Source organism: Manis pentadactyla, chromosome 17, assembly GCF_030020395.1.
Source record: "Manis pentadactyla isolate mManPen7 chromosome 17, mManPen7.hap1, whole genome shotgun sequence".
Classification (NCBI taxonomy): Eukaryota; Metazoa; Chordata; class Mammalia; order Pholidota; family Manidae; genus Manis; species Manis pentadactyla.
The window spans coordinates 56290314-56316819 of record NC_080035.1 but is presented as its reverse complement, the minus strand read 5'-3'; the positions used below and the strand labels follow the sequence as shown (position 1 = coordinate 56316819).

Genomic DNA, 26506 nt, shown 5'->3' with positions numbered 1-26506 from the left:
GGAATATTGTTTATCATCAGTATTACATAATTTTTCAGGCCCTTGAACACTGTGATCTGGATATGCAAATCAAGTTAAAACAGCGTGATCTACGTTGTAGATGATTTGAGTTAGAGGCCAGTTTGGGGGTATGCTTAATGTTCCAGCTCTTCATAATCACCTGCAAATCTCTACTGTGCATTTCCCCCATGAACTGTGCTCCTTTCTCCTTCTAGGTTAGTAGGTTAGTGATCAACTAGTGATTAACTAGTAAATCTGCGGTTATCATGGCTGCTGATGGGCACACAGCATTTTATTTTCTCCCATCCAAGCACTAACCAGGCCCGACCCTGCTTAGTGTCCGAGGTCAGACGAGACTGGGCGCGTTCAGGGTGGTATGGCCATAGACTAGCATTTCATTTTCTATCAACTCAGCAAACATTTTAAAAACAAGATTAAAATTCTTTTTGCAACTTCTAAATCTACACTATTTTATTCTAATAAGAAAATATAACAGTTCTTATATTTTTTATTTGGTGGATTCCATCACATATTTTTTTTTGTAGTTCCAGATATTGGCTAAAAAAAGGTTTTAAAATGACTGCTAGTGATTTTCGGGCATTTATTCAAATACTTCCCTGTATTTCTAAAATACATAGAAAAGTGATATGACTGCTGTCTTAAAGGATTTACTAGAGATTCTATCTCTCAAGTGGAGTGATCCTGAATTCAGTCTGGTTGCCCATTTCATTAATGGGCATCTCACCATCAACATTCTTCAGCAACGCCCTGTGAAGGAAGCTGAAAGTGATGCTTGCGAGAGGCACCGAGATGGGGGACCTTTCTAACTACAGTTGGAAAAATTCTAAGAATTAATTTGTTATTTTAGAGTTAGTGGTGGTAGTTCCTAAGAAAAAACTGTGGATTTGTGGTTTTTCCCGGGTAGCAAAATGAAGTGGACAAGCCTTGAGGCTCTATGGGCGACAGGTTTAGTAGACTCTCGCTGTTCCCCCAAAGCAGGGCAGCACACGTAGCCTTGACTTCACAGTCCTTATTTTACTCCACATAATCTCTTGATTAGTAACACTACACTAACATATTTAAGAAACATGTACTTAAGAGTTCCTTACGGCTTAGCAGCAATTTCTTCTCTCTCAGAAGTAAGGTATTTTTGAAATCATGTATTGACTAGAAAGTTACGGGTCAGGGATGTGTCTAGGACCAGGTGGTTCAAGTAAAAAGAGAAGAAGAAAGTTTTGAAGATGTCAGGAACCATTACTGACATTTTGGGGGGTCAGCTTGGCTAACTGGTAAAATGAAGAAAGGTAGTTTCATTCTCTCACAGAAATGTGATATAGGCTGAAAGAATATTTAAGAGTTAGGTGATTAAGACTGAAGCAGACAGTTGAAGTGCAGCAGACAGCTGTCAACATTTTGATGAAATCATTCATATGAAAATCTGAATCACAAATTCTAAGTGAATGGCACTTTTTAAATGGAATTATTGATAGTAAAATGATATGATCTGAGCATCATGTAATGAGACTGATCCTGGATGGCCCGTCAGGTCATGGAACATGAGATTTTTTTGTGTCCTGGGGGTCGGACAGTGAGGACTTGGAAGGCCACACAGTTTTCAGGGTGCTCTGTGTTAGCCAGGAGCTATGGGAATTTGTCGGCCCTGTTTGTTATGGCTGAATTTGAATTTGGTTCTACATGGATTCTGTATAAGATTTTAATGCATTTCTTGCTGGAAAGGGCCTCTGCATAAAAGATCTTTTGAGGAATATATGGAATGGGGCAGGGAGAATTTAAGGAACTGGCATAGAGGTTCTCCTAGGCACATGGACAAGGGAGAGCTCCTACAGGAAAGGGGCAGATACGTGGGCTTAGTGAAGAGAATCACTTAGGAAACGGGGATGTAAGTTGGTGTCACTTACCCCACCACGTAACTGGCAAGGCAGATTCCAAGATGTAGGTACCAGGGAGCGATTTAGGAAGGGGAGACCACCATACCACCGTCTCCCGTCAGAGAGTATAAAGTGCAGGTTACACTACAGTTGCCAAATCAACACCATGCTTCCCTCTGCATAATTAAGGACATGGAAATAAGGAAGAGATGCAGAGAACAAAGACGGTGGACTGGCTAAAAGCGAGGAGTTCATGCAGTGCTTCACAACCTTTTATACACTGTAGCACACAGAAAAAATAATATTCTTATAGCATCTGGGCAGGTCTTGGCAGCAGATGACCAGCTTAGAAGCTCCAGCCATTGCTGGCCCTGTGCAGCCACCAAGTAGTGTTGAGGGGATCAAGGAGTAGGCACACACTTGTAACATATTCCTATACACTGACTGGGGAAGCTCTGGTCTAGTGAACATCATTTAATTTCTGAATCATGAATGCAGTGACAAGAGTGGAGGTCATGCACCCTTTGAGAATCTCATGAAAGTTATGGCCCTCTACCCAGAAAACCATAAATGTACATAAACATAGACTTTTGACTACAATTTCAAGGGATTCATGGAAATGCTCAAATCTACTGATGGACCTCAGGATAGCAACACTTGCTTTAGATAATTAATCAAAGAAAGGGTGTTGATGAAGAAATCAATGCAAAATCATATGGATAAATTCAACAACTTGGATAAAAAAAAATCCATCTAAAGAAGGACAGAATCATGGAAGGGTTTTCAAAGCCCCTTTCTATAAAGCTCTGGCTTTGGAAATGGTTCAAAGGCTGAGGATACCAAGCAGAAAATATCTAGGCCAGATAATTAGATCCAAACAACTGAGCGCATTGCCAATGATCAAGCAGATTACATAGCTCCACAACGTCTACTCTTTAAAGATACCAATATTAACTTGGTCAGGATGATTATTTGGTAAATGGTCAGTTCAGTGGTGCAAGTTTAATTTCTGAATCGCTTCCTTCCAAACATTTTTCAAAGTGATGAGCAGGTGAGATTACGTTGCCCTCTGGTGTCCGCCAACCCAAAAGAAAGACCTAGAACTCAAAGGGCATCTTCTCCAAGTGTGTGCCGTAAAGTATGCAATTGCAGGGACTTTCACGTCTGCCAGAGGTTGCTTAGGCATTTATTGCCCCCAGGGCTCTGCCGCCTGGCTCATGATCAATTGTTCTGATTGACTTAGCCTCACTTGCCCAAATAAACCTATGCACACTCTCAAAGCACCTAGAGGGCCACGACCCGTTCCCCAGACAAGACATTCAGGGCTAAGTGTCTTACTGATTATTTCTGAAACAAAATAAAAACCAGATCTCAAAAGACAAAATGGCTGGAGCATCAGTGTTACCTTGAATAATATATGACTTCTGTTAGTTTAATCTCAGGTCTCATATCATGTGAAAGTTGTCTCTGTAAAATAGAGCCTGGAGGGAAATATTGCCAGTGTCGTGCTCTGGAGAGTTGGTATTCATTTCAACAGTTTTGGAACAGATGACTTACCGATGGGAACAGAATGCCTTGGCACAGGGTGCCTCTGAGAGAGCTGTTCTACTGCGCTAGCTAATTCCATAATCAGAATGATTTCCACCTACCTCCTAGTTCTTGTAGGTGCTCTCAAACTCTTCCCTCCACTGGTTAAATGAAATAAGTGACGAGCAGGTGGGATCACGTTGCCCTCTGGTGTCCACCAACCCAAAAGAAAGACCTAGAACTCTGGAAGGGAATAAGAAATAGAAGGAAGATTGAAGCAAGACACTTCATACCAGGCAAAAGATGGAGAGACAGAGAGGGAAGGGAACGGAGAGGAAGAAGCGAGAGGAGCACGGCATGCCACACCCCTCAGAGCCTCTCCCGGCTCACGGATGACGGGGCTTCAGCTCTCCGTCTGCTGAGGGGGGAGTGGTACCACCAGGGCTCTTCACCTCATAAATCTGGTGCCTCTGTGATGGGGGAAGAGCAGATTCATGGGGGATGGGGTTTGGCCTTTCTCTTTGGGGAACCAGTGGGGAAGATAACTGGGTGATAGCCAACCATCAGATTTGTAGATTCCTATCTGAGGACCCACCTCTTCTTGAGATGGAGACCAGGATTCCATCCCTTCCCATCCCAAAGCAGGGCAAGTCCTCGCTGTCTAGCCTTTCGATATATGCAGGAACATAATGCCCTATACGGGGGCAGCCATGTTGTCTTCCTGATGCAAACTGTGGAATATTGTTGATGACTTTTCTCAGAAACAAATACTTGATGACTACTTAAAGCAGTCAATGGAAGCCTAAGCAAAAGTATGGGCAACGTTTGGGCAGAAGTCAAGCGTTCCATCTTTGATCAAGACCAGAGCAGAGGGAGCCCTGGAAAGGAATCCTCTGGTGAACAGGAAGAAGACACGGGTGCTTGGTTACCTGGCAAGAGGTAGGACGCCAGGCAGAGGAGCCGAGTGAAGCCAGAAGAACCATCGGGTGCAGGTTCCTTCTGCGGGTTCTCTTGGGATCTTCAGATCCTAGTTCAAAGAGAGTAAAGCTGGGACTTTGGATGTATTTTTCCCCAGGCTGGCAGAACTCTTAAGTCAAAGAGGATCAATAGTCTAGTTCTTAGCACCCAGTAAATTCAAGACATATTGAATGGGTGAATTAACTACTGCAACTGATTTTGTTATTGGTTTTCAAATACAGGGCATTCATATGGATGGTAAGCAAAAAGAGAAAAATGGGAAAAGATTGTTTTTTTCTCAACTCTATGACCGCGCAAGGAACTCAAGTTAAGGCTAGTTAGAGTTGTACAAACTGTGAAAGACTAGAAAATATTAGAGAAGTTTAGAGGAAGAAAAGAAAGCCAGTAGAATAATTTTCAGATAGCTAATTCATGGATTTGTAATTTATCACTATGCAATTGAAACCAAAGTAGGCATGATAATAGTAGCCCCCCACACTCTACTATAGGCAAATCAATGCACAAAGGATTAGGTCAGGAACCCCACCGGGCACTTCCTGTTTCTACCCCCGCAGGTTTTCCGCACAGGTGAGACAGCTTAGGTTAATGCATATGAATACCTAGGACTGGCTTTTAAGGCAAAGCTGCAAAGGGACACTCTGAGGCCTGTGCTGTGTGTGATCCCGCCCATCACCTAGGCGCCTTCCCGGTGGTCTATGCACTTAACTCTGGGTACCCATGTACCTCAATCCATTTCCGCAGCGTTTGCTCCCTCAGAGGAAGTGGCTTACTGTATTCTACTCTAGCAGCTTTGCCTGTAACTTTAGTGCTCTTTTCTAGAAGACTTGGTGGGTTCATTAAATTCAGACTAGGTTGTTCCTTAAGAAATTGGTTTGTCTTGGCTTCATTTCTGTCAAAATATGATATATGCCGCTATGGATCAATCACTTTGCTAACCCCTCCAGCTCCACCCCGCCAGTCTTCCTTTGTAAGTCAAAGTTATTTTGTATTACCCAAGCAACCAAATGATTTACAAAATGAGAGAAAGGGACAATCTATTCTAATGGTTAGAAGGCAATAAAAAATATTTATATGCGCCTGGCTGAGGTTGACTTTCGGAGAGCATTCATTTGTAAACTGCAAGCTGGGCAAAAATGAAAGATGAAAAGCTAGCCCTTGGGGTTCTAATTCCGAGTACACATCTTCTTCAGGAGGAGAAAAAAAACAACTCCACTTTTTGTTTCAGATTCTGCACTTGTTAAACAAAGATATTAGCTTGGACCCATCCGTCAGTAGTGCTGGGCAGAGCTTGGAAGCTGGCAGTGGGAGAGAGGGGTGGGGGTGGGGTGAATCTTTAAAGGCAATGCTGTGGTTTCCTGGGGCAGGGGCGGGGGTGCAGGGCTGTAGGATTTAAACCCTTCTAGTCCTCACCTTCTCCATCTTCCTTCCTCTCTCAAATAATAATGTTTCTGTGAAGAAAAATATTTTTAAATTAAAACACAACAGACTGTTATATATGCCTGTCTCGTTCTTCTGGTGGCATCTTCCACCTTGCAGAATCTAAGTGCAGCCCAGTGTAGGAGATTTAGGGCCAGACTGTAAACCCACTTGCACCCCAGCTGATGAATCGGTAGTAAAGCTTTGCTCTGTAATATTTGTATGGAAAATGCAATGTTTGCACAATATAGCTCTCCAGATTTTAAAGCCATAGGAGTGAAGCCAGTTTACAATCAATGATAACAGGTTTCCCTCGCTGCCATTACCACAAATAGTATCTTATTTCAGTAAAATGGTGGCAGCCAGCAGGAGGTCCAACAATGCAGATTTTAATCAGAAAATTTAATTTTATATACAATTCACAGTTTGTGCATGGTGAGAAATGTTTCTCACTGCATGAACTTTCAGGACTAGGCTCTGAGCAAAAGGAGTTTCAATTTATGTAACGCCTTTCAGCAAACAATACCCCAAAGCACTTCCTGGTAATATATGGCTCACACTGCTTGGGAAGCCACTGCAGAAGCCTTTCTGAAATTACCCAGGATATTTATTTGGAGCAATTAAAAGAAGCGGCTGCATTCTGCACAAATCCGTTTTTAATGTAGGCATTAAGCTGGCCAAGATTTCAGTGCTGACTCTGTCTCTGGAAGCACTACACTGTGCCCTCTGCCAGGATTTGCTCCCTGGTAGTGCACCTTTCTGCCTGGGTTCATTTTGTTTTCCCAGTTACCTTGTAAACTCTCAGAAGAGAAGTCTATAATGGGAATGTTGACAGAGCCTCTACATGAAGGGCCCTGGGTTTGGAGGGGCAGAATCGCAGACTGGGCTCAGGAAGAGTGGCAGATATGCCGAGGAGAGGAGAGTGACATGGCTGTCTCCCGAGAGATGCCAGCCCTTGACCAATTTTCTGTACTTGAGCATGGACTGGGTCCAAAGGGTGCAAGGCTGTTTTCTCTGGAAGGGGGAGCAGGGCCTGCTCCTCGGTGTGATGGTGGAGGGACATCACACACATATTTGGTAAGAGCAGGTCAAGACAGAATCAGAGAGAGGAGGCAGAGTAAGAGTGGGAGGCAGTCAGAGAAGGGAGGTCGAGGCAGAGGGGGAAGGAGAGTCAGAAGAGGGGAGGCAGTGTCTCAGGGGGAGGCTGAGGCTGAGGCTGAGGCAGAGGGAAAAGGCCAAATCTAAGCTTCTCAGGGCACAATAACCCTTCCCATTGAGGAAGGGACAGGAATTCTTAATGGAGTCATCTGTACCAAGGTCCGGTGTTAGGAGGTAAGGAGGTGATGAGTGGCTACAGAAATGGAAGGCCTTATGTAAGCCAGCCCTGAATTACGAGGAGCTGGAGAAGGCAGACAGGAGAGTCTACCTGGTCTCATCCCTGGCCACCGCCAGGAGAAGACACCTTCTCCACTTATGGGAGCAAAACACCCCCTCCAAAGCCCTTTCCATTGTTTCCTAATAGGGTCTGTGATGGACTCCCTGCAGGCACCTCGGGGATCCTGTCAGCCCATCCCTCACCCCTTCCACGCTGCCAGCCTTGGCCATCACCTCCTCCTAGGCATCAAAGCCAGTATGACCTTGAGCTCCTGGTCAGTTTTGACACTGCCTTTGAGTGAGGGGCAACAGCAGCTTAAACAAGAGCATCCCGGCCCTGTTTTATGTGATGCCGGGACCCAGGGCATGAAGGAGCCTGGCGGGTGCGAAGCAACAGCGGCACAGCCATTTACTGAGCACCTACTCCAGTACTCCAGCTGGGCCTATTCACATACATTATCACATTTAAGCCTTGCAACAATCCCAAGAGAAAGGCTCTATTTGCCCAGGAGGAATCAGAATTGGAGGCTCACAGGAGTTAAATAACTTGCTTAGCTTAAGTCACAGAGTTAGCTATGGACCCACGAAGGTGGACCAAGTAGAACTCGCTCCATTGGTGTTCGCTCAAGAGTGGGAGCTGGGTTCCTCGCAAAACTAAAAGTAGAAATACCATTTGACCCAGTAATTCCACTCCCGGGAATTTAACTGAACAAAATCCCTGATTCAAAAAGGCATATGCACTCCTATGTTTATCACCACACTATTTGCAATAGTCAAGACATGGAAGCAACCTAAGTGTCCATCAACAGATGAATGGATAAAGAAGATATGGTACATATACACAATGGAATATTATTCAGCCATAAAAAGAAAAGAAATCCTGCCATTTGCAACAGCATGAATGGACCTAGAGGGTATTATGCTCAGTGAAATAAGCCAGGCAGAGAAAGACAAATACCATATGACTTCACTTATTTGTGGAATATAAAAACAAAGCAAAACAGAAGGAACAAAACAGCAGTAGACTCATAGACACTGAGAAGTGACTGGTGGTTACCAAGGGGCAGGGGTTGGGGTGGCTGCTGGTGGGGGGCAGGGGGATAAAGGGGTGCAATAATTTGCAATCACAATATAAGTTGATCAAGGGTACTGTTGAGCCACTGCGATGTACATTTGAAACCAATACAAGATTGTGTATTAATGATACTTTAGTTTAAAAAAAAAGGAAAAATTATATTGAAAAATAAAAGAAAGAGTAGGAGCTGGCAGGGCACTTTGGGAGCTGGGCTTCCATCATGGGAGAAGAGCAGTTGCACTTTGGATCCTGCAGCTTGGAGCTGGGAAGGAAGCCCAGTGTGTCCTCAGGAACAACAGCCCTGAGGTCAACCATAAGGCCAGGTTTAGGCCAAAGACACAATAGGTCAAGGGTAGTAGTCACTGCCTAGGGCCCTGTTTGGAAAACAATTCTGAGCCTGAATCTAGACTCATTTGGAAAGGATACTGAGGTTGATTAGCAATGTCTGCCCTGTACTAGGCATAAGGGAGTAGTGGTTGTTTAGAACAGATTTGCAATCCTGATTTAGGTGTCTCTTGGTTTTGAGAACTGTTTTGTTTTGCCAAGTGCTCATTATTTTTCACAAACAGGAATCTAACTTTCCTTTCCCTGAATCAAACCTAAGCTCACAGCTTTGGAGTTGCATTTGGTCACAAGTCCCATCAGAGAAGAATAATTAGATGTGCACAAAGAGAAATCCAGAGTTCTTAATGAGAGTTGAAAATTCTGAGAGAACACAGGAAAGATTTATTTATTTCATGTATATTTATATTTGGTAATCGGTATGAACCTGGCACTATCTGGGGTGTTTTACAGACATTAACTCAGTGCTCGCAGCAACTTGGTAAGATAGTCCCAGTATTCTCCTCATTTTACAAAGGAGACAGTTGAATCCTATGGAGGCTAAGTAACTTGTCCAAGGTCACACAGCTTTGTCAACTCAAGCCGTCTGATCCAGCGTCTACATGACCGAAAGTGCTGCCTTTCCGCTGTGTACGTTTTCTCTTCTGCTTTCTGTGTAGTATTGTGCTTTCTATGCTTCATGTTTGTTTTCCACAGTAGACTGTGAACTTTTGAAGAAAGGAATTATGTTTACTATGTTTAAGTAACTAACACAAAGGTGGAGCAGAAACATGGATACTATTACTGGTATGATTTTAGGTATCAATCACATTGTATTTGAGTCATTTTCTTTTGTGTGTCTGGCTCCACTACTAGAGTGAGTTACGTATTTCTATATCCCCAGCATCTGAAACAATATAGAGGAGAACATCTCTCATTTGTTCATTAATTCATTAACTGATTCATTCATTCATTCATTCAGCAAATCTTATTAAGGGCAAGCAACATGCTAGATGCCAGAAATGAACAAAGTAGATAAACTTTCTGTCTCTAGTTTAATTTCAACCTCACAAGAGTATATATAGAAAAATGATGTTGACACTCTTTAAGTTGGACACATTTGCCTATTTCACAAAAAATAATACTAGGCTATTTGTCATGGCAACTTATCAATTCCCTTCTTACCATATTGTGTAATGAAATCAAGTTGCAGACAGTTATCTTATTCCTATTTTGTTTACCAGGGGCATTGGCTGTCCATATTAGTCAGATCTAATACTTTAAAAGGAAGCCTGTTTGGTGTAGGGCTGATAGAAGAATGGTTGAGCTCCCACAATTAGAAGTAGGGCTCTTTCATCCCCTTTTGGTTTGTGAAAAGCTTCAAGCATTATTAAGTGATGACAGATAGTACACTTGGCTTCTGGTATTTCTTTGAAGGCCTGCTTGTAGCATTCTCCTGGAAGCAGGAGTGACTCCACAAATGGTTAAGGAGCCAGCCTCCTCCAAAGCGCCCTTCGCACCAGGTCCAGGTGTGTAAAGAGAGCAGGTGGGCCCTCCACGCTGGAAGTAGGACGTCCGAGACTGGACAGCAGGGGTAGAGTATTGCAGTTTTCAAGATCTCTTTTTCTACCACCGAAGCAGTATCTCAAAAATTCTCTCCACTGCTTTCCTAATTCTTGGAGGCCGTTGACTGTATCAGAGATCCCACCTTAAAGAGAAAGAAGGGGCTTTTCCTAAGAACCCACAGGGAGTGGGTGGCAGAGCAGGAACTGGAATTCAAGTTACCTTAGTTTTCAAGAGATTCCTGGGTGCTTTCCACTACCCAGTAGAGCCAAGCGTGTCCCCCTGTGATGCGAGGGGGGTGTGGAACCCAGGTCAGAGAGAGTTCGGTGGCGGCACGCGTGGCCAGTCCTGTAAGCAGGATGTTTCAGATCATATGAAAACTACCTGCTGGGTCCCCTCCACTCACCATCTTATAGGTGTAACCACATAATATCCAAAAGCAGTGTTCAATAGATGTTTTGTAATTAGCTCCAATTTGGTTTTTAAAAACTTGATATATATCTAATGAAAACTTTGGAAACATAAAAATGTAAAAAGAAGAAAAAATAAAAACCAACAGTAATCCCATCATCCAAACACATCAGTTGCTAACATTTTGGTATATTTTCTTCTTATGTGACTTCTTTGTATATTTTCTTCTATGTAACCACATTGTAATAATAACAGTAACATTTATCAAGGGCTTACTGTATGTCAGGGACTGTTCTTTATACATATTAACTCATTTAAGTCTCATAACAATCCTATGAGATAGGTACTATTATTACCCCCATTTCACAGATTATAAAACTGAGGCACAGAGAAGCTAGTACCTTGCCCAAGGTTACTCAGCTAATCAGTAGTAGAGCCAGGCAGTCTAGCTCCAGACTCTGCACATGCTGCTTGGCATCTTGTTTTTGAACTTAGCTTTATATTAAAAGCATTTTCTTGTCTTCTTCAGAAAGACCAGCTGCCTAATATTCCATTAAGTAAATGTCCTGTGGTTGATGTAATGATACCTCTACAACTGTGAATGAAGGAGTGTTAGTGAATGAGGCTTTTTCTACATTTAGGATCATAGAATTTCCTTAGGATAGATTTAAAAGGTACAAGAAATGACAATAAATCTGTTGATCCAGGAGGATTATACCTGGATACCCTGCCACCAGCCATATGTGTGTGGCCCTTGGAGGTTATCACTCATAAAATGATTGATAGGAAAAAAAACTTTTATTATTGTTTTCAGTTCTTGCATCAAAATTTTTAAATCTATAAACATTCTTTTTTCTGGCTGCATGAAAATGTAATTCTAAGATACTTTCCGATTTCTTCCTTTTCCTCTTTTTGGTCTCAGACCTGGAGCTAGGTTCTTCTTGATTTGCATGTTTGTTGTAAAGGATAATGAAGGGTAATTAGAACAGAATGGGTGGGGGGCTGAGTAAGAAAGGCCTTGCCTGCCCACCTTTTTTCACTCCTGATGGAACTCTGGGACCACAGGGGCCTCAGGGCCGGGACCCTCTCAGGGGTAGTGAGGAGTAGTCTCTCAGCCCAGCACTCTGTGATGTTTGCCACAGTGATGTAATGCAGCTCAGTAAGTGTCTGCTGGAGCTGGGGAGTGAATTAATGAACGCATTATACGGAGGTCTGCCATATGTTAACCTACCCTCAACTCTATAGCTTTAATCATTGCATCTCAGTGTTCCCTTTGTGGAAAAAAAAAAAGGTTTGCATCTGTGATCCCAGGTCCTGGCCTTATTAGGGTCCTAAAGGAGTGGCCAACCAGAGGTCTTTTAGCCCAAGGCGAATAACTGAGATCAAAGCCTCCTGGAGCTCTCCTGGGAGGTCCTGGTCTGCGAAGACCAGGCCCTTGAGTCCCAGTGACTGGGCTCTCCCTTTCTCTTAGTGACCTGCAAGCTTGCCATCTCTCCTGGGGAAAGGGGAGGAGACAGGTCAGGGGAACCGGAAAGGTGAGGGAGCTGATGATCTTGGGCGAGGCAGGGTGAGGGCAAGTGTTTACAAAGATGGTTCGAAGGCCTGTGCTCCCAGCTGAGGCTCCTCAATGGAAGGGGCCCATGCCCAGCATGGCCTCTCCTGCTTTTAGGCCAGCAGAGGTGATGGCTAAGCTCACACTCGTCTTAGGGGGACCACAGTGCTTTGATGAGTTATTTGCCATCCCTCTCCTCCCTTTTTATAAAAACTGTACAAGGTAAAGCTCAATAGTTCAGGGGTTTTGAGATCTTTAGATGACACCAGGACAAATACTGCTTTTTGCCTATACATTTTAAATATACATAAGAAAAATTAATTCACAGAATATTAGTCAAGAAGCATGATGCTGCCACTGAAGAGGTCAAACTTTTAAGTGAAAGTCACAGGAGGGCAGCCGTCCACACAAGTGTATATTATTTTAAAAATTAAATGTGAGACATTTCAAGACTATGATATTCCAATCTGTTCTGTGATCAGTCAGGGATATGAATGTCTATAACATTAGAAAGTATGTCACATGGGATAAATCAATCAACTATTTTATAATTCATGTGGCCCAAAACTTATTTAAGTCAGTTTGCTTTTTAAAGTTTAGCGTGGCCAGGAGTTCCCAAATCATGTTATAGTACTGTACCTTAGGCTTCTAATGTAAAAGCTATGTTCAATCTTTCAGGGTTTTGTTTGACTGTTTTTCTTTTTAATCTGAAAAATGACAGGGCAGACCAACTTCTGATTTAATGAGTCTTGGTGGGGCCCAGACATTGGTATATGCTAAATACCCATCAGGTAACTCTAATACACAGCCAGGGTCCAGAACCATTAACCTAGCTGATCTCTGAAGTCCTTCTTTGGCACCAAAATGCTGTGATTTCTACAGTTTTACAACTTAAATACAGGTAAATAAGAAAATTAGATTCACTTCCCAGATAATTCTGCTCAAGAACATCTTCCTAAATTCAGAAGTCTCGGAAGTCCTCAAATGGAGCTGACTTCAGAAACGTCCCCAATCCCCGTGATGTATTTTGGGCAGTCTTTTGAATTTGGAAATTTTATGTTTGCCTCACTTTTCAATATTCCTAAATGAATATTAAGTCAATTACCAAAATAAAATTATATTTCACCTTTAAGAGTCAAGATGTGGTCAAAGTTTTTGATTTCAAGGTGGAAATTAGTTAAGATTAAATGAAAATGTTTGTGGATAAAGATAGATGAGAAATGAAGATACTGAATCTTTGCTGTTAGCTTGGGATGGCAACTTCCCGAGTATGTGTGTGTGCATGTGTGCTCACACATGAGCCTCAGATGGGATGGGAAAAGCAGTTGTGATGTTGGGGGGAGCACATCATAGAAACTGTAAAGACAGATGGTGGCAGACTACAGCTATGGGGCCCACATGCTATTGTTTCAAGGCAATGTCAATCTAGGAACCCTTCTTACTGAAGACTATGTCCCCAGAACTGCCAAGTTTTTAAAATGTAGTTCAGCTGGAGATGGTTTTTGTTTTCTCATCATAAAACTGAGGCTCCCAAGCTAAGGACTTGACTGACTATATCCCAGCATCTACTCATGAAGAGGATCTGTGGAAAAGAGATCCGAGGTTGAAACCTCACCATGCAAAGTCAGAAACTGAAAGATCCATGTTTGGTATTTAGATTAGAAATACAAGTGAAAGAAGTAACATTACCATCAGAAATATGCATTTCTAAAGATATTCATTTGAAAGTTTTGAAAAAAAAGTAAAGCTCATGCCCTGGGGCTTCTGGAAGTATGTACAAAATACAATAATTAAATTAAGTCCAGCAGTTAAAATTCCTCATAAAAAGAAAAAGCTGGAGCGCTTCCCAATGGGGAATGCTTGACTTAAAAGAAAGGTTTTACTCTGTGGCCTGAAGGTCAACAAACTGGGACTCTGTGGGAATGTATAAAATTTCTTAAAGGAGTTCTTGGTCTTTGTTTTGCTGAAAGAAAATAAAAGAGTAAAAAAAGGACAAGTTTTGAAAATTCAAAAAAAATGAAGGTGCAGCCCTAAAATCATCATGATTTTTATAAATGCAACACTGGAGGCTATGAAAACACGCTTTCTTTTCTGAGTACTAATCCAACACATATGCTCTTTGAGAAGGAAGGAAAAAGGCCAATGGTGCCATTTAACAAATCATTTTAAAATGTGCTCATTTTCAGAGACTGTGCATGCAAATTCATAACTCATTCATTTGCCACTTATTTTGAAAATATTTACCCTGGTCTCATAAATATATCTCAGAATTAAAAATTCCTTAGATGACACAAAGACTGATAATTTTTTTAAAAGGTTTTTATAAAGCTAAGTTGTAAAAAATGATTTTTTTGGGGTCACATCCTCAGTAATCTAAAATGGAGTGTTTATCATAATTTGAAAATATCTGGTTTTGTAAGTAATAATTGTTACCTTTCTGGCAAAGTCCCCCCCCAAAAGGAATAGGATTAACAACAGGATAGAAATCAAATTTTATATTCTTAAACTTTGTTATTTATAAACATCATTCTGGGCTCCCATGTGAGTTTCAGGCTGCATATCCAAACAATTCCTACTAAAACATAAAAGAACCAATAACTAATTTGCCAGATCCTCATCTTCTTTATCACTTAAATAAAATCTGAATGTTGGCTTTACATTAAGACAGCATGATCAAATGTAGGACATTAGGAATAGCAGCTTTGGCAGCAATATTTAATTTATTGAATAATTAGCAGCCTCACTGGCATTTCTACTTTGATTCCCAAAGTACAATATTAGCTGTCCTGTGCACTCAGGATCTCTGCAGTAAAATGGGCTAATAAACTTCCTGTGCCAAGTTCACAGTAAATGAAGGGGTACAGAGCATTGTGCAAGCAGCTCATGACTTAAGACACCAGATTTACTTCCAAAACATGGGCACAGAACTAAAAAAAAAAAATCTACCCAATTTTATTGTTTTCTTTCCCACATTCATTAATTTTGCTTTTGGAATTGCTGGGAGAGGAATGAATGTAAAATTCTAAGAAAAGGGAAAAGGGAAGCGGAGGCAGAATGACAGTAAACGGAGGGACTCGCTGGAATGAGAGATGATACAGAGAATGATGAAAGCCGTGGGGGTGGGGCCGCAGGCGGAGGGCTGCAGCCAAGAGCGGGGCCAGAGACCAAACTGGGCTTGTGGGTGCACCCTGCGCCCTGAGGCCTATAGCCTGCTCCTTCACTCCTCCACCGGCAACTCCTTAGACTCCCCAGCACATCCGCCAGCCGTTTACACAGTCCCCAGTGGGCAATCCTGCAAAATGTGGGAGGGATGTTTGCCAGATGTGTGACCTTGAGCAAGTCCACTAAAGGGGCCAATATTTACACAACTCCAGGACACACACACACACACAAACACACACACACTGTATTTTTTTTCTATGTGAATGGAGCCCCCTTCAGCCAGGAATCGGTACCTCATAATCCTCCAAAGCTTCATTGTCTTTATTTACAAAATCAGGGTTGGACAAAACGGTAAGCAGTTTTGCAGACAGAAAGGCTCCATAAGGGAGAAATTTCCACAGCCCAGGAATGGGACCAGGAGATTCTGAATAACAACAACAAAGAGCCACAGTGTACGTGGAGTGTGCCCTCACACCCAGCGTGTCCACCGGGCCCACCCCATACCTTTTCCTGTGAGACCATACCTACCAATAAAAGTAAATGAGAAAATGGGGTTCACTTCATAGCCGGCTTTGCGGCAGTGGATTCCTGTCTGTCCTGGACTGCAGTCCAGGTTTAGTACCTAGATGGAAATCATGTGACATTACTGAATGCCTGCTATCCACCCATGGTGCTAAGGACTTTTTACAAAGTACTATACTTATTCATTAGTTTTTATTTATCTTGATTTGACATTCATTCTTTTTAAAATATTTTTTTCAAATGGTGGTAAAATGCATACAACATAAAGCTCCCTGGACGCAGACTGCCCCTGGAGGAGTGAGACCTTGGGCTGGGCAGCTGTCTGCAGCTGAGGCACATGCTGAAGGAGGAGCTGATGGCTGGAGGCTGGCGCTGACTGCACTGTCCCCCACATGGCGAGTGAGGGTTCTCCAAGGGGGACTGAGTGGCACATTTCTGTGCCCACTACCTCCTCAGAGCAACTCTGAGTTAGGTATTATTATTCTTATAGTTGAAGAAACTGATTCTCAGAGAGAAAAAATGACTTAACCCAATTAAAGCCAGGATCAGAACCTAAGTGTCTGATGGAGGGAAGACTCACTTCTGAATTTTAATGAACACACTTCTTGCAAGCTCTTGCTGTGCTGAGGTGAGAGATGAGCAGGAGAAGGATTGGAGATGAATGGCAAAGTCCAAAATTCAGGGGGGTCGGCACTGTTTGGGGGATATACATAAAAAAGTACTACAGTGGAAATCTGATCCAGTGCAATGGAAAGACTGGGGTGAGCCAGCAAATTGTCTCTGAGAAGTTGGAGAGACCTCACGGAAGTGGCCTTCAATGTAGGTCTTGAAGAGTGGTTCTGAGTTTGTTGGGTGAGGTGGAGAGGAAAGGGTTACAGCCTGTGCAAAGGCTTGCAAAGGAGGTGCTGCAGCCAGGCAGTCCAGCTGCACGGTGGCTGGGACCCCTTGAGAGAGGTGATGCTAAACCAGCATGGAAATGCTGGTAGGGCTCCTAGCGGCTGTGGCTCCCTCACACCAGACCTGGAGAAGCATCACAGTGCTCCTCTGGAAACTGTGGCATGAGTTCCAGTCCCCAGAAATCCGATGGAGGAAACGGATGTGTTCCTTTCCTCATTTGGGAGTTCGGAAACACAGTTTCCCAAGAGAATCTAAGCCAGAAGTTCATGTTGGTTTCTATATTCTTCCTTCCATGGAACTCAAAACAGCCTATTAAAAAAAATTAAGCCAGACGCCTAGAGTGTGTAGTCTTCTGAAGGAACTCTCCACCACAAAGCTATCTGAGTGGAATGGTCATTTTTCTCTTGATTTTTTTTACTGTATCTGGATAACTTAGGCAATTTGATTTACTGCTTAAAAACAAACACAGCCAAACCAGCTATTAGCATTATGTAGAACAAAAAATCCAGTTTCTTTTCACTGAATTTCTCCCGTTTAGCTAGATATTTTAATATCACAATACAGTTGGTGTTTGGTCTTCCTTGCTTTTCATAAGATGGAGGTTTTCCAGTGTATCAGCTTTCTTATTTATGTAATGAAGGGAATCTTGAAATGTCCTTCCAGGGTTTAGACTAATCTCTGGGACAATGTTCAGTTTTCTGTATGTTTGCCTGCTACACACAGTGGAAGACAGAAATTGATTTTGACCAATGGAGAAGTCTAACATGAGTTACATGGTCACCTTTTAGTTAATAGGTAGGTACATGTGGTTTGAGAGTGGGTTTTTTACTCTTCCTAGTAATGGAAAGCTTTGTCTTTGACTTAGGGTTTGGCAGTTATACTCTGAACGTAAGGTCCCCTCTTTTTTGAATGGGTTGCTTCCTAAACAAGAGTTCATATAGAAGAAAAGTACCCTGAGTTGGCCAAATTCTGCCCTGAGTCTGAGCACAGCTTTCCAATTCCCCGTGTAAGCCAAAGGGAGAGTGGGGCCGGGACTATGTGTTTGTTCCCTTAGCAAGTCTGTCAGGCTGTTTACAAACACACAGGAGGGCTGACTTAATTCCTCAGACCGCTGGCTTCAGGACTGCAGCCTGGCTGAGCAACTGTGGATCCCGAGAAGCGGGTAGAAGGACATGCAGTAGGTGACAAAAGCAGCTGGTTTTCAAAGACTATGGTGTGCAGGTTTTCAAGCGTTTTAACTTTGTACTATGCACCTCTCTTGTTATTTCCCTCACCGCTGTAGCCAATGGCACTCCTTTTAGTTTTGCCATTTAACATTATCTTAGGCCTTTGCTTCTCCTTTGACTTCATACAAGGGCAGTTTAATTTTAAAAGAAAACAGCATTCGGAAGCAGTCCTGTAACTTTCAGCTTAACTGTCTGGCACAAAGTCAGGCTCAACTGATGTTTGTTAAATGAATGAATGAGTGAATGAATGAAGTGATTTTCTTGAAAAAGTGTCAGAGAAATATTTACTTTTGACTTAAAAAAAAAAACCCCTCAGGATTATCACTTGGAGTATCCTCTATGGATTTGAGAGGGAAATCAGCAAAGTTGATTTTAAAGTCTTTTGAAGAAACTTTCAACCAAAAAGCCATCCAAAACGGAACGTTTTTTCTCTCTTGATTCTAATCCCGTGTTCGGATAAAGTGGGCAGTTCAACTCGATGGCTGAAACGCAAGCGGATGTGGATCCTCCGCAGATCCCTCCAGTCACGACTGTAGCTCCGAGCTGGATGGGGTAAGGGTGCCGGGCTTAGGGACCCGCGAGAGGAGCCCGCGCTGGCAGGGCGCCTAGGGCTTCCTTCCTGCCCCTGGCCCAGGCGCCGACTGCAGGGCTGCAGAGACGCAGGGCCCCGCTGGCCCCCAGGGCGGGCGCGAGGGCCCCGCGCAGGTGTCGGGCCTGTGCGCGGGGTGCGCCGGAGTGCTCGGGGCCTGGGAGACCCGAGAGAGACGTTATTGTTACACTGTAACGAGTCTGATTAACATGCTCCTGACACTTTCTCTTAGTTTCTCCGGCTCCTAGCAACAGTGCACAAAGGCGCGGGATTGTCCCGGGCTCCGCGGGGACACGGGGCAGCCTTTGATCTGCCACCATTACAGCGGGGCAGCGCGACAGGCTCGCAGGCTCCGGGCGGCCCGCGGCGGGCGGGCGGGCGAGCGGGGCGCGCAGTCCCGGCCCCCCGGGCTCCCCCGCCCCCGCCGCCGCCCCGCTCCCGAGGTGCGGGCGGTGCCTCCCCGGCCCGCCACTCTCCGCGACCCCGCGCCCCGCCCGCTCCGGCTCCGGGACGCGGCCTCGGCGGGTCCCGGCCCCGCGGGCGCACGTCCTTCCGACGGGGCGCGCCTCCCGGTCGCCGGGCCCAGGCTGTCGGAAGACGCGAGCAGGGAAACCGAGCAGGTCATTTGCAATGAAAAGAGCACAAACTTAAAAAGCGAGGGCGCGAGCGACAAACAAATCCTCAAAGGCTTTCTGAAGCAAATTTAAAAAAATAAATTGCGGAGGCTTCTGCCCGCTTAGCTGAAACTCAGTTGGATCGGCGGCAAACGACCACAAAAGGCGCAGACGACAACTTCAGTTCTGTCCCACTCGGCCTCGGCACTTTGTCTCTGGCGATTGTTACTGACTTGGAAGGAAGCACACCAGTAAATAATTGCTGGAAATGTAAACAAACTAATCTCCGCCAACACCCGTCCCAAAACAGCAAAAGGCTACCCGGTTCCACCGCGCACGGTTTCAGGTACCGAGGTAGCTATTTCAAAGTAATTCATTTTCCATTTTGTTGGCTTTCTTAGCCTCCTGTCCCCACTCCGATTTAAAATAAAGCGCGTAAAGGAAGACTAAGGTTGGAACATTTAAATGCAGAGCCCTGCTAATTACTTTCCCCAAAAGTTATCATGTGGAAACCTCGCGGGGGGTCGGGTCCCCGGGCTGGGAGGACAGTGTCCCAAGTCAGGAGGACAAGCTCGGGTTACACACCGGTCCAGCGTCTCTTGCCAACATATATGTGCAAAAGATCCTGCTGGTAATCTTATAACCTATTTTGTACCATCAATTGTCTTTTAAGTAGTGGAGGTAAAAATAAAAATAAAACCGGAAGACATTTAGTTTTCCAAGACAAACGGAAACCATAAAAGCAGAATGTCCTTCACATAAAAACATGTATTCTTTTTTTCTTCTTTTAAGACATCATTAGAAAATTCAGCGCTCCCAATGAAGGTCAGTTTCCCGAACTCGGGCGAAACTACTGGGGTTTATGTGCAAATGACGCTAATAACACATGTATTTTAGAAGAGGAAAAAAAAAACCCGTACATAGTCTGCCCCATTTACACAGCAGAATAAGCCAGGCAACGAGTTACTTTCAAATTCAAATCGGAGGCGGTGAAGTCTCCGATCTTGAGGACGCTTTCGCAGCCGGTCCCCGGAGGAGGGCCGGGCAGCCCGCGGTCCCACGCTTGGAGACCTGACACAGCAGCACGGGCTGCGCGGGGACTTCCCAGCTTGTGCTCCTGGGACCTGGCCCGACTCCCTTGGGGTACCCCTCACCGCTTCAATAAAACATGGTTGTACTGATATAGTCCTCTATACATTAAAATGAGGTTGTCACAGATTGTCATTAAGACCTCAGTAAAACAATGAAGACATTATCGGGCACCCCCCCTCGGGCAAGGTATTAGGGGAATAAAACAACCTACACCACACGGGTCCTATTGAGATTAATGAAAAAATTATGCAAAAGAAAAAAAATCTCAATTTCATTTTCCTGTGACAGGGCTTTGCATACATAGTTTTGCCTTGCACCTGATGATTTATGAAACTAATCTGCGGTGATCACCACTGATGTTCTCAACTCAATCTTGTCCTGGCTCATTTTCTAAGTAATTGTTTCTCATTAGTTCTGATAATGTTTTAATAGTGTTACCCATAATTTAGCCCCCAAGAATTAATAACAGGGGGGTGATATGGCAAAGTGGCTTGTGACGAGCTACACAAAACATGAACAGGTATGTTTTTTAATTAATCAGATTCTTGCAAGGTCCTCTTTTTGTGTCCACTCGTGGCTGGGAGGAATTCCCCAGGCTGGGCATTCTCATCGTGCCAGGAGGGGGCAGCTCACCCAGCCCTCCTCCCCTGTGGGACCTTCCCCACCCACGGTACCAGACACGTGGGTGGGAAGATAGTGGCCATGCCTTTTGTCTTCCAGCACCTCCATGTCCTGGAGGCATAACGGGTCTCTCACCCTGACTAAAACCTCATCTGGGTCCTTTTAGGCTCACAGAGTGAGACCTTGGTCCAAATTTCCAGCTCCAGTGGGTCCCAGTGTCACGACCCTACCGTAATTGGGAACACAGGGTTATGAGGAAGATGGCAAGTCTGACACCTAGGGCGATTTAAACAAGGTGTTTTGCTTGAACAGAGTGCAGTTTGAGGTAAAGGGTGTGGAGATCAGTCCAAAAAGGTCAGGGGTGTGGGGGTGATGGGGGTCAGGAATCCTGGTGAGAGCCAGGCTCGCAGCACTACCCAGAGGTCTTGCTGAGAGGACTGCTTTTCCTGGGCTCCAAATGCCTTCACCCGCAGCATCTGAGGTTCCGTCAGAGGGAGGGCTTGGCTCTCGGTGAGCCCATAGCCTGAAGAGCCCCACCTGTAGGATTTGGGGGTTGCCTGTGTAACGGATGGAGACTGGAACATCTGACTGTCATCTTGTAAATTCCGGATGGGTCACCTGGACCAACACAAGAGGATGGGCACGGGAGCTGGGTTGAAGGGAGGGCCATCTGTAGGGAAGTGTGAAGGAAAGCTTTTATTTTCTTCTTCTGTTTAAGAGCTCCAGCTTTTGCTTCTAACACCCTGAGGGTGTGTGTGTATAGGACAGGTCAGAATGAGCAGGGCCTCACTTTGCCTGCTGCCCAGTTCTCCTGGGTCTCTGGGTTCTAAGCAGACGGGTCCGACTGCACAGACAGGACGGTCCTGGATTACCCCAGGGCACTCCTGACATCAGCCCAGGTGGCACAGCTGTAACAGTGGGGCTCGGGTGACTGCTTCTCCAGCAACTGCCCGCCCCCCCACTGGCCCTGTCCGCAGTCCTGAAGCCCAGTTTGGTGGGAGGCCAGTCATCTTCTAAGTGGGCTGCGATACCATCCTCCTCCCTCCAGCCTGTCCACGTAGGGATGGGGCTCTCCCACCTTCCATTCGGGCCAACTCTGGGATGGCACGGGGTGAAGGATGCCAAGGCTCTCATGAAGGATTAACCCAGCACACCCAGGAGGGGACATGTGCTGCCCAAGGCAGGCCAGGACCCCAGCCCAGCCCAGCACATCCCATCTCAATTTAAGAGCTGTCTCCTTGGAGTCCATGTGTCTGGGCATATTAGTTGGTCTCTCAAGAATTTACTTCCCCAGAACCCTCCTGCCTGGACCAGGTTCCTCCAGCATGCCTCTGTGAACTGGATTGCCTCCTTCCTGGCGAGCGCCGGTGATGCATGACACCACGTGGGCCTCTTCCACTTTGCTTTGGTTCCATGGGGCCTTCCCTTGGATGTTACCTTCAACTCTACTCGCCTTGTGGCTTCCTGTGGGGGCACTGGGAGAGGAAGGGGGAAAGCAGGCCCCTGTGGGGCACACGGTAAGGGCCACTGAGGAAATAAGCAAAAAGGGCATAGGAGAAGTGAAAAATGAAAATAAAAACAACTGTTTTCTATTTACAAATTTAAATAAACAGAACAGCCTTCCCTGCAGTGTTTGTCTAAGAGAAGCGGCCTTGCTGCTGTGTAGGTCATGAAAAGGTTGGTGTAGAGTTTAAAACTTCCCATTCTGTTAATTTCTTAAAGAACAGTCGTCCAGAGTCTTAACACAAAAGCTCATGATTTAATGAGGAGCAGAAACAAAATCTCTGATTGTTGGTGTTTCAAATTTCATTGGCGTCCTCTGGCAAACACAAGTTGATCCTTCGAAGCTTCAATACCCTTTAGCCTTCAATATAAGAGCACATGCTGAATAGGGAAGAATGGCTGGTTGTTATGTTTATTTACCCTTACTACAAGCTGGGTTAACCTCTTCAAAACAGCCTTACTAAGCCCGTTAACCACACCACCCATACGACCTGCAGCAGCATCTCTAATGTGATGCAAATCTCGCAGGGGACCATATGCACCAGCTCCGCCGCATTGTGTCTTCCTAGAGGCTACAAGTTTATTGCTGAGGGGGCCCTGTCCTGGCCATACATTTACAGGGGAAATGGCCTCAATGGCAAACAGTTAAACGGGGAAATAAAGGGGGAGAATGGATGGTCTTGTGTTTCTGAACATTTATTTTTTAATTGCTGGTAATGGTTGACCTAAAGCATTCACCCAGGATGACGGCTTTCACAGTCATCACCCAGCAGTTCAAGGATATGGATGTTTCATTCTGGACGATGGAGGTTAACAGTAATCAGTTTTGAAGACTTATTTTTAGAAGGTATCTCTATAAACCAATATGATATGTAACTTTTCTAAGCCATCTCTGTTGTTTTACTAGTGAAATAAACATGACCCCCTCATTTAGTTATTTTTTAACAGCCTGGCCTTCCTTAAAATTCTTTTGGTGTTGAGTGAAAAAATGAACAACGTGGGAAACATCTAACATACTCATGTGAGGACTATTGGGGGTATATGTATTTAGGAAAAGTCTGTTTCAATAAAGACCTAACTTCTCATAGCCCATCTTTCCACATTATTTTTTCTCCCCATGAAATCATAAGTCCATATTTATAACACGTTAATGAAAAATAAAGTCCTAAGTTTGGAACAAGAAAGAAGAAAATTCTTTTTTAGAAGAGTAACTGGCTAGTGAGATAACAACAAAAAAAAATTGTGATTAATATGAACTGCAAATGGAGAAAGGTTCTAATCTGGCATACTAACAAGTTGCCTAGAGTATTATGGTTTGTCTTTAAGAAACCCACTGTATATGTTCAGCCCACCTGATGAGAGCTTCATTTAACAGGTCATTTTTCCTTGATGGATGTGGCAAGCGTAACAATGTTCCGGGCTTGCTTCAGTAATGGCATGTCGATCATACTCCCTCGGAAAGTAAAGGCTCCCTGGAAAACAGAGAATACAAACTTCCTGAAAGAATGCTTGGAAATTATAGGCTTCCTTTCTGTGCACACTTGTACAACAAGAACATTTTAGATTCCACCTGAATTATACTGACTTTTCTACCCAACTTTTAAGAAAGCCAAAGTAAATTACAGGGGAAAGATTTCTTTTTTCTTCCTAAAGAGGGAAAATAAAAAACCTTCAGCATTTTAAAGTACAGGAAAACATCAGACACAAGATATTGGCAACTATTCATTTAACTCTTGAAATCAAGCAGAAAACAACTGTGGAAGAAAAATGTAAGTCCTTCCTTAAATGGTTTTTGAAATATTGCACAAAACTTTAAAAACAGTAATATACTCTGGCAACTGATGAACATTTGAAAAAATAATTATATGATCAGTTTATTGGCAAAATGCTTCCTTCTTGCTGTAACATAATTGCGGGGTAACATTATCATGTGATGAGAAAATGTAAGGTAGGATTGTACTGAAGAAAGAGATCCTCTGTTGGTGCACTTCAAGAGGATTAGCATGACAAGGGCCATGAGTCACGGCAAAGAACTCAGTTTGTAGAATGGTGAGATTGGAAGGAATCTCTGAGATCTCCTGGTTTATCCCCATTTTACAGATTCATTTTTTTTAACCTTTTGCAAGTACTTATTGAATGTGTCATGTGATCTAGGACCTGTTCTAGAATGAGGACACTGAGGCCCAGGGTACTTTAGTGATTTTTCCAAGACCATATAATTAGGAAAAGTTAGACCTGGGGCTAATACTTGGGTCTCAAAATCTCAAGCTTCAGCAGAGACTCCCATATCATAAAGAGGGTAGTTTCTTCTCATAAGTACATCGGAAAAAGAAAAATGCACAGAAGGCAGTATGCCCAAAATCTGAGAAAATGGAAGGTAGGATTGTACTGAGAAAAGAGATTCCTCTGTTGGTGCACTTAAAGAAGAGGATTACATGACAAAGGCCATGAGTCTCGGCAAGGAAATCAGTTTGTAGAATGGTTATTTATGTTCTCCTAATCACTTCTTTCTGAGGTTTATAATCATAGCTCTTAATTCTCCTTTCCTCTACCTGTCAGCAAGGATGCTGGTGTGAGGTGGGGAGCAGATGGCTTTTCGAGACGTAGAGGTGGAGTCGAGCAATCATAATCCTTGTTAATGATCCATTTGTATATATCATTGTCCATTTCTGGACTTCCTAAGTACCACCTCTTAAAAGTCAATGTTGTCATTATTCAGGACTTCTGGGATGGGTCTCCTGGGCTTTCTGGGAATCCTCATTTCCCATAATAGTATAAGTCATACATAGGATGGAGATACAACAAATTGGCAGGGAATCCTTAGCAATGACTTTGGAATTTATTTTTCAATTAAGGGAGAGACTTAAAAGCCACTGAGATTAGAATTTTCACCAGTGGTAGCTGATCTCAGTTTCACTATGATAAATCTGATTCATATGAACACCTGTGTGGCCTAAAACCCAGTACTGTGAGGCATTTTCTAATCCTCTCATTTTTTACTGTTTGAACCTCCAGATAGGGCTCTGCCCAGTTTCATTCAGCATACAGCTAACTTTGGTCATCTCTGTGACCATGATGAACTTCACAAATTTGGTTAGAAGTTCCAAGGATGTTCCATCGATTAGCATGAATGTGAAATCAGAGCGTGGGACTCATGCTGTTTTACAAGGCAATAGTCTACTTTTCTTGTTGGAGTAAATGATGAAGACCGAAGGCCTCCTGGTTATCCACCCACCAAGTGGATTATGGCCCTGTAAAACAGCACATCTGTCCTGCTAAGGCTTAAATAATAGTCTGGAGAGATGAAATTAGCACAGATGCACATGAAATCAAAACGATGCACAGAAAATCAAAATGACCGTTTGGGTCTACGCCATGTTCCTCAGATCTGCTTTGGGTTCCACGTGCATAACAAGGATGGAAAATATTTCATGTAGTTTCTCAAGACAGGGAGATCATTTCTATGGTGGCAGGTTTTGCTTGACTTCCTTTAATTAGCTTACGCTGGAAAACAAAATTCACCATTTTAATTTTTTCCTTCCTCTGCAAAATGAGGATTTTAGTATTAAGAACTAGTCTGCAGAATATGAATAGCGTCCTTTTTTCAGGCTTATAACTTATAACATGGTTGGTTTTTTTTAACATATGGATTTCCATATGAAATGTGAATGGTTTCTTGGTCAGGATTTGGAGAAGCAGTTGTCAAGAGCTACTTGGGATTGGCAGGGGAGTGGGGGTAGGGGCTGAAACAGCCCTTAGTGCATGATTTCAGACAAGTTTCAGTTTCCCAGCCCAGTGCTTTCTGGAGAAATTGGCATACCATTTCAAAGAGTACAGGGCACTTCCATCAACTTGAAGATTCAGACTGTAATTTGGCTTAAAATGCCTTTAAATAGTAACTTATTCATGGTTAACTACCTTAACAACTACAACTACAACAATAATAATAGCTATAATTTTTTGAGCAGTTGCTAGTCTAGGGACTGTGCCTGACACTTGACATGCTTTATTTCATGTAATGCCCATAACACTGGGGGGGGCAGATACTATTACCAATCCCCATTAAAAATTTCTTCTTTTTAAAAGTAGTAAAAACACATAAAGTGTACCATCTTAACCATTTCTAAGTTCAGTAGTGTCTACAGTTCAGTAGTGTTAAGTATTTTCACATCGT

At 43.7% G+C, this 26506-nt stretch overlaps 1 protein-coding gene across 5 annotated transcripts in view; it reads right to left on the bottom strand.

The window, feature by feature from the left end:
- Positions 1 to 3525: 3525 nt before the first annotated feature.
- CLYBL (citramalyl-CoA lyase) overlaps positions 3526 to 26506 on the bottom strand; it is a 241493-nt gene continuing 218512 nt past the window's right edge. The window contains exons 8-10 of one of the 5 annotated variants that reach the window (XR_008994550.1): positions 23685 to 23804; positions 4346 to 4443; positions 3526 to 3659 (exon numbers count right to left, since the gene is read on the bottom strand). Coding sequence is in view for 4 of the 5 variants with exons in the window: in XM_057494539.1 (XP_057350522.1) it covers positions 23709 to 23804 (96 nt within the window). In the remaining variant the exon portion in view is untranslated. Of the gene's footprint in view, positions 3660 to 4345; positions 4444 to 9155; positions 10289 to 21883; positions 22357 to 22570; positions 22714 to 23684; positions 23805 to 26506 lie in introns of those variants that run through there. The other 4 variants (XM_057494539.1, XM_057494541.1, XM_057494538.1 and 1 more) reach the window with 4 other exon arrangements.